We start from the raw sequence: 8,982 nt of genomic DNA on the forward strand, positions 1-8,982 counted from the left end.
AAACATCCTAAACAAAATACAAATTGTACATGTTTTATATTTAAATCTGCACTACGTATATCACAATATATTACCAATGAATCTATCATGATGTGAAACCTTGGCGTTTCCCTCAGCTATTACCTCTAGCCTCTTTAGGCAGCTATCCCTTGTTATTGAAAGGAAAGAGATCATGATTAAGGTTGAAATAAATACAGTCACTCATTTAATTTAAGCTATAAAAGTAAGGTCATGTGACTCTTTTCATAAACACAATCATTATAAATATGTTTGTTTCACACAGGTCATGAACGCTTATACCCTGGGTCACGATTCTGTGTTTTTTTAGTTGATTGTTGTTAGTGTATATCAGTGTTGCAGCTTGTTATGCTGAGGTGTTTTTACATAGCTGTATACTCTGTTACTTCAGTAAAGCATCATCATTTTGAGCACTGTTCTATTCCTCTAGCGGGCACCTTAAAAAGCAGCAAATACGACCCAATGATTTGTAACTAAAGTTGTTTTTGTTCCTCTGAGTTGTGCTTGTAAATCATACTCGGGGCATGATGCATCCCCCTCGGGCTCTTCAGCAGGCCAGAGCTGTGCTTGTTAGCCTAATAACAACAGTGGCTGGTAATGAACGGGACCTCGATGAGCCTCACTTTGATGAAGCTAAAAAAAAAAAAACAGCACAGGAGCCCACTTGTTAGCAGATACCTGGGGGAGAGATTTTTAGTTACTGCAGTCCTGGAACTACGCCTGTCTCTATAGCGGCTGGGTGGGCTGCTGGTGAGAGTTTTGCATTTTAAAGTACCACTAAATATCTCTTCTTTGTTTCCCCCTGAGCACCGAGCAAACATGCTGTACTCGCAGTGGCTCTCCCTCCCGGCCACAAAGACGTCTGTAATGCTACCTTGGCTGAGGTTTTTCATTTGTGTAATTTGAAGCATACTGTATCTTAAAAGATACTTTGATCCTAAAATATGCTGTGTTGATGATAAGGAAGGAAGTTAATTGAATCCCTTAATATTTTTTGCCAATCTCCGCTGGCACTCTCTCAAAGATCCAAGCTGCGCACCTCATTTGAACTAAGCAAACTTTATCATTCATGCACAGTGCTCATTGTTTACGAGTGGCAATGAAATGAGGCACCCCGAGCTCACAGTCGATGTCCAAATGTTTCAATTTCTCTGCAATATGAGCATTAGCCAAGCGCTTGTTAGTGTGCTTCTTCTCTCCCTCTGCTTTATCTGTGGATCTGCCCAATCCCTCGTGCCAGCGGGAGATGAATATGTCTTCAATGTCCTTGGTTTCCTGTCTTGTAAACACCATAGGCGGTAAACACTGTTTACTGGTATGCATGGCAGGTGAACAGTCGGCTCCATCTCCCGCCCGGTTTTCCCCTTGGGGCCAGACTCACCTTGTTACCCTTTTAATTAGTAGGAGCAGTTAATAGTGCCGGCCGCTCCTGCCGCCTCAGCACTCTGCTCCGACTTCAAGAATTCCTTCGATCAATAGCAAAGAGACCAACTGAGCCCAGGAGTCTAGTATTGGGTGGGGGGGTCTTATTGTGGGAGCAGTTCATGTACATTCATGACAGTTTTGGAGAGAAATCTAACAACATACTATTTTCTTTGATCAAGCCTTCGGGGTGGGTGTATCAATATCTACTTTCACTTCTTCTCCCTTGTACATTTGAAAGGATAACAAGGTCTCTGGGTTCCTGATGCACATTCCTTTTCACCCAGTTTCTCCTCTCCCACATTTCCTCTCTCTTGAAAATTAATGTAATCAAAAAGCTAAGGGTTTGCTAGGCACATTCCATTGTGCCCTTATAGGCTTTTATCCCTTCCAACCGCTCGCCCCCCGCACTCATTTATTTTCTTGTTTTGATTTAAAGATGCAGTGGAAGTACTTAGCATTTAGATGACATGCTGCCGGAGAGGTGTGATGGATCAGCGCCTCTTCAGAAGGACTGAATTTCAGAGCGACAGATCACGGGACGCCGGGCCGGGGCAGGCAGCAGAATACCAAGTCCAGCTCACTGCAGCACACAGCCTGGCACAGCAGAGAGCAGAGGCTGCTGGGAATGCCAATGTGCTGCCCAGACAGCCGTCTCGCCTTGGATCCTCTGATTGGCTAAACAGACCATTAGCTTCGTGATTATGATTAGCCGAGTCATTATCTACACAAAAGTGGCTCATTCACCAATATTAAGAAGGCAAGGGAGCTGTTTTTCTTCCTCCGGTCAGGGGGAAAACAATGCGTTTTCACGTGTTCTACAGCTGAATGTAGAAGGCAAGAAGTTATTGTTCACAGAGAAAACAAAGTGGAACACTGTTTATCACCCTGCCCTACAGCTAATGTGATAAAAATGTTCTGTCCGTGTGATGGCGTTGATGGAAGAAATGAAAAGGTCTCTCAGTCGTTAACGCGGATGATGAGGTGGCCATTACTTGCTCGTATTTTCTGGTTGGGGAGAGAAGTGGCGTCCTCGGAGGTCGTAAAAACTGGGGAGGGAACAAAATAACCTTCAGTTTCTATCGTCTCCCCTTAGATATATTCGGAAGACATGCCATCTGTGCTTTTAAACGGACATATGCTGCTCTGCATCCAAGGCCAGTACACTGAGGCAAAGTTGAATAAAACGTTAGTGAAGGCTGGCCCTCTGTTCCTCCGATGCTAACCTTGTAATTCTCTCTTGCAGCCTTTGCCCAAGGAGCCGTCGTAGGTTGCAGAGAACACGGCAAGTATGTACTCTTTTCTCCATTCTGTAATTTCATTTGCATAATAAGTGTATAACCCTGCTCCGGTTCACTTTGACATACAAGCCACCAAAGACATTTTGGTTGTAACATCGCACAGAATCCAGACATAATGACTCTTAAGGGAGACTGCAGAAGCTTTGCCTAGATTGCAAGTTTTGTAAATGTTCAGTGTAGCTCTGACCTGGAATGAGTCAGCCATTAGGGTTTGTTGATGTTACAGTATTTATATGGCAGTACTGCTGAGCTCAAATAAAGATCGTCCAGGACATGGAGAAGACACAGTGGAAATATTTCTCAGGATGAAAAAAAGGAACTCAAAGGGGGTTGTTGAAAGTTTTCAAATGCGTAAGGATGGAAAGTAAAAAGCCTCAAAGGGAGAGGTTACATCAAAGGGAGAGGTTACCTCAGATGCCCAGGCTTTCTTTTAGGAGAACGGTATAGAACTGATATGAATTGGAGGATTCTTCACAAAAGCAAAAACCACAAGAAAGAGCCTTTTAGGAAACCCTTCTACTGTATGTTCCAAATCAAACAAATTCCTAAGATTTGTGTGCCTGCGGAAGTCAATACTAAAAGTCAGCAGGTAATCTACAATCAGGCTAGCTCTCCTGGCAACTTCCTCAAACAATCTGTTCTCTAAAAAACAAGGAAATCTAAAGATTAAACTAAATTCCCTTCCCAAGAACATTGACTGAGTATCTGTTAAGCTTTTTATACTCTGCGAAACCACGGGCATTTGGAATCTGCGTGCTGTATGTCTCCTACCCAATACTCCAAGATTGATTTTCCCTCTTCCACCGAGAAAACAAAATGAATCACGCACAATTACCAAGGACAGGGAGAAAGGGGGAATTGGGGGCATCATAAATATTTATTTGCCAGCCCTGGGAATTTGTGCAATTCTGTGTGGATTTGCCAAGTCATATTTAAGTGTCTGAATGATTTATATGGGCAGTCCTGGGTGTCACATTTGTCCACTGTCACCGTGAATCATTTATGGATTAACATTTATGGATTTATCCATATAACATATTCATGGCAAAGTTCTATTATCATTCAAATGGATTTCTTGATCAAGAGATTGGCTAGATTAAGTCATTAGCTTCAGGATTTCATTGGAGGTGAAATGTATTCCATGTGGAGAGGAATGCATTAAGACATACAGGTATCGACCAATCCTTTTGCAGAATCATTCATAACATTTAGAAATAAAGACCTTTTCAGATTTGCAATACGTATATGAAATTTCAAGTCATGACTTTTTGTCAATCAGATATATGTCCATTATGATCCCCATTTGGCACTTCAACCGCAACTGGCAATTGAACAAACAGTGGGGAGTCGGAAACGAATATCAAAGAAGAAAAACTGTTTATAGTTTCATCCCTGCTGGATTTAAAAAGCAGTTTTGTGGCTGAAGCCCTAATTAATGACCTTCAAGAGCGTTAATGGCGTACAACCTTCCCTCTGAAGCTCTTCATAATGTTTGTCTATAATTTATGCATGTATTAGATGAAGTTCTGCTTGTTTTATAATCTCCAACAGTGCACAAGCAAAGAATGACAAGATGGTAATTCGGGGCTCTCATTTAATTCTTAATTAGCACACATGCTGTCTGTAAAGAGTTTTGCAGATGAAAATTGAAAATACAAAGAGGGGGTGCCGGGCTGGTTATTACAGTGTCGATGTTGTCTTTTTCTTCTCCTGCAACGTGAGGGTAAAAAAAAAGAATAATATCCTCAACAGCTTTAAATTGGCTCCTTTAGTGTTTCATGGTTTATTAAACTGAATTTATTTTTTATTTCAAAAACAAGAGGAAGCACTTCCTGGATCTGACGGTAATGCATCAAAACAGCTGCAGAAGTAGGCAATCAACGTGTACAAAACAACTCACAAACAGACTTTATTACACTGGATATCATTGTCTTTTTTAAGTAAGAAATGATAAAGAGTCTCCCACAGGCTAGAGTCTATTAGATGTCTGTGCGTATTTTACCTAATGGGGTGATATTCAATGCAGAGTTATGCTGCAGAAAGTGTTGCAAAAATGTTACCTCAGTTTGACTTGTTAAGATACCTATCGTGAATTTTACAAACAAATGACTGGTCCCTGTTCAGATGTTAAAACATGTACAATTCTGTAAATAACAAGGTGCATGTCTGGAAGAGGTTTACAAAAAAAAAATGTCCTCTCATTACTGTCTTGTTTCTCCATTGTCCTGCAGGGTCATCGGCATCCACGCTACATAAGGTACTGAGGTCAATCACTAAACCAGAACATTGTGTCCATTCTGTTATGAAACTCTCAAACTTTACAACAGGTCTGATCTCCAGGAAAAAAATATGTATAAAAGAACTAGCAGACATTTCTGAGAACTCTGAGAAGTCTCAAGTGAGAGGCATGGTACACCATCGGCTTTGAATCTTCACTGCAAATTCTTGGACACGTCATAGAACAAAATCTCTGTGAGGAACTTACATCAACGGGACGGTGGAATAATTGATTCATACATTACATTTACTTTTTGTTGCCCTCGTTATCCAACATTTGGTTTGCAGGGGACGCCTCCTTGAAAATTGTTCATACCTTTGTGGCTTGATTTGGTCTTGTCAGAAGGTCTTTCAGAATTCGGCCCCTTCTTCTTCTTCTTCTTCTTCTTCTTCTTCTTCTTCTTCTTCTTCTTCTTAACTATCTCGATAGGAAGCCGTCCAGTGTTATATCCAGATTGTCAATGACAGTTTGCTGCTAAGACACTTTTCTGAGGTTGAGCCAGGCTGTATTGCCCACTGGATTCTCTCAGTCATTTGGCGTGGTAAGACTTTGCACTGCATACACACTGACAGGACGGAACATTGTGCGAAAGGCATGAAAGTCTATTGTAATGTCCCAGAAGAGACGACAGAGACAAGTTGACTGTCTTCACTCTGTGACTGAAGATCATGAATGCCAAATGTGGACATTTTGGACAACTTAGCGTATAACTTATGTTTTTTTATGTCGTGCCAACATAGAGTAGAATAGTAGTTTTTGTCAATAAACGTAACTCATCGTGGACACACACTACCAGGAGCATTCGGCAGATGTGGACCCCTGGCTCATTTTAATGATCTAAACCTGCGTGTGTGCATGTTTGCATCTCTCAAATGTGTGATTATGTATGTGTGAGTGTGTGTGCGCATCCAGAGATACACTGTGAAATAAGTCATATCCAATGCATTATTCATACTCTTGTATATTTTTGGGACACGCCCAGTCCAGAGCTCACCATCTGGCCGGAGAATAATGTGTGATTTTACAGATGTTGGATCTCATTTGAATGTTCAAGGTTGAATCCTGTTTTTTATTTTATTTTGTGTCTTTTCTTTAGTACATAGAGATATTTATGATGGGGGGGGGATATAATTAAAACTAGGGACAGAGCTGCAGAATGTCACATAAGTTAAATTCTGTAATTAAAATCAATTCATGCGTGATTAAATGTATTCAGAATCCTTGTCTAAATTGACTATATTTTGATATGAAATGTTTTGGCCAGCTGGACGTGCTATTTGCTGATTTCAGATGCTTGATATATTTGAAATGATGTGTAAATATATACATATATAGAGAGAGATTCAATTAATGTGTTTTATGTTCTGTGGGTCTCATCTCAGGAGCACAAGAGGCATTCTTCCGCTAGAGGTGGACACAATAACATGAACACCAGTAAGATATCTAAAAAATAAAACTCAATACTACAATGTATATGAAGATTAATGTACATCTTAAAGTAAAAAAAAACAAAACATTAGTCTTTCAAAGATTACAATAGATTGCATAATATGTTACTGGTGTTCCTGTCAATATGTCTCCACCCTGTTATTTTTCCCTTTTCTTTGTACTAAAACATTCTGTACATCTCCATATTAATGTATGCATTTGAGGATATATAGAGAGCGTCCGCTCCCGAGAGCTGCAGAATGTGTATTTAGTGTATGAGTGTTAGTGTGTACTGTATGTGTGAGTGTTTTTAAGGTCAACAGTGGTCTGTGTGGTAAGAAAATGGCAATTTCCCATACCTTTGATTTCACGTTTACTTTATTTATTGCTTCTCTGGTTTGAACTCACTTTTTGATTTGAGACACTTTATTGAAATCACATTCAGCAGGGCAGTGGCAATTATTAACAACAAATATCTGGTACTTGTAAAGTCGTCTAAAAAAATGTCAACATGTGATAGTGGATGTGCATTTATACCAGCACATATCATCACACTAAGTTCTGCAAGTTCTAGCACTGCACTGCTGACTCTCGGAGGGAGTGTCATGACTAGAAATGCCTTTTGTGGTCCTCAAACGTCTATATAAATATTTCATACTTTTATTTCACACTGTCCTTGTTTTAAAAAGAGGCTTTGCTTGAACTACAATACCACAGGCCAATTATTTCCAAAACAGGGACAGAGCAAAAGTATCTGAGACAAACTGGAACAATAAAAAAAAAAAAAGTTTTCTTGTGGAGAGTAAAAATGAAACAGGGTAACACTTTCTGTGAATCCCATGTGTATGATGTATTATAATGTAGACTACTGCATAATGCCTTTTAGCAACATATTACATTGCATAGTTGCCTCATGCCTTCATCACAATGTGGTGTGCAGACACACCACATTGTGGATTATGGGGCTGGAAGTTATACTGCATAATGCAGTGTAGATTGCATTATCTTTTATGACTGCACAATGTATCTTGCATTACACGTGTACCATGGCCACACTTTTCAAAACTAAAATCTTGGTTCATCTTAAAATAATCTTGGAATAAACACAACTTTACCACTCTAACGTGAACGAGAAGCAACTAGGAACCACTGCCAAACAGATCTTAATTTGGTCTATTGCCATTTCGTAAAAAATGTGTTATTATGATATTAATATAGCGTTTATAATATTTGCTTGACTCCATTTGCAATAACATTTAAATGTTTTTATTTAAAAGACATTTAGATATAGAAAGTGTTTGTGTTGTTTTAAGAAGACTTTTCATTCACTTTAACTTGAGGTATTCCTACTTAATTAAGCATAACATAAGATAGCATAACCTTAACTCATTCGAAGCAAAGCTGGCTGAACACATTTGAATGGAAAATACATTCTTACTTTGGTTTAGACTAATCAACTTTCAAAGAACTCCCGTTAGAAACCAACAAAAGAGGGAAAACCAAATGCCTAACTATGCTTTTGCATAACATTACCAATGCTTGCCACAGTTTTTAAGGACATAACAGAAATATTTGATGTAAGAAAGGTGAATATCCAGCCTGCATTATAGCTGTACAACGTCTGTGTCGTGTGGTTTCTGCTGTTGCTGCCAAGCCAGTATTCCCACTCACCTCCCACTCGGTTAGAGATGTTCTCTCAACGAGGCCTGGCTGCTGCCCCTTTTCATTTTGAATGTCTGTCTTGCTGTTCTCTGGGTTTTTAATGTGGGCTGCTGTTAGGATCAACAAATGGTATGAAGGTGGTGTGAGCTGGAAAAGCTGAGCTGTCAAAGCATGCTATAAGCAAACTTTAGGTACACAGTAAGAAACATAATTTTCTTTTGGACGTCATTGTTTTGAATGACATATGCAAATACATGATTTAGTAGCAGTAATGATTATGATCCTTATTCTTGTAATGCCTTTTCACCTTTGTAGAAAAATTAGGTTGCAAACACTTAGAAAGTCTGATACATGAACAGATATTCTAGGCATTATAGTATTTTTTCCCCTTTATTTACAGAAAAACTCTTCAAACCAAGCGTGAACTTCCTGGTTGGGGAAGTAAACCCAATGTGAGTGCCCTAAACCTGCATTCTCTCTAATTATCCAGCATGGGTGCGACTCCCTGATCTAAGAAACAATTCTGTTTGCAAAGGTATAGAAGTCAACGAGAAAAATGACCCTCATTTCACTTGAATGATTACATCGGGGGGGTTATTATTATCAAGGCAAGCTCATGATCTCAATCACTACTTAGAGTGAATAGTCGCTCCCTAGATTTTGGGTGCTCTTCCTTTTTTCGATCTGAGACTTTAAAGCTGCGTTACATGATATGAAAGTGGTTCTTGCTGACTGTGGAGGTAAGGCACACGGCAAGTGCCGTGGTTAGTATGTAAGGAGTTAGATCACGAAACAGCTTGTTATGTCATTGGTTGCTCTTTGAAAGTAGAGCAGCTTAACCCTAGCCACTAAAATATCTTCAGTGTCTGTTGT

At 39.6% G+C, this 8,982-nt stretch overlaps 1 protein-coding gene across 2 annotated transcripts in view; it reads left to right on the forward strand.

The window, feature by feature from the left end:
- Positions 1-8,494, forward strand: part of tafa5l (TAFA chemokine like family member 5, like) — a 47,882-nt gene extending 39,388 nt beyond the window's left edge. For both annotated transcript variants that reach the window (XM_063911144.1, XM_063911227.1), the window contains 2 exons: positions 2,687-2,729; positions 4,973-8,494. In XM_063911144.1, the coding sequence (XP_063767214.1) occupies positions 2,687-2,710 (24 nt within the window). In that variant the 3' untranslated portion in view covers positions 2,711-2,729; positions 4,973-8,494. The remainder of the gene's footprint in view (positions 1-2,686; positions 2,730-4,972) is intronic.
- Positions 8,495-8,982: the final 488 nt, after the last annotated feature.

This window comes from Eleginops maclovinus, chromosome 1 (genome assembly GCF_036324505.1).
Source record: "Eleginops maclovinus isolate JMC-PN-2008 ecotype Puerto Natales chromosome 1, JC_Emac_rtc_rv5, whole genome shotgun sequence".
NCBI lineage: Eukaryota > Metazoa > Chordata > Actinopteri > Perciformes > Eleginopidae > Eleginops > Eleginops maclovinus.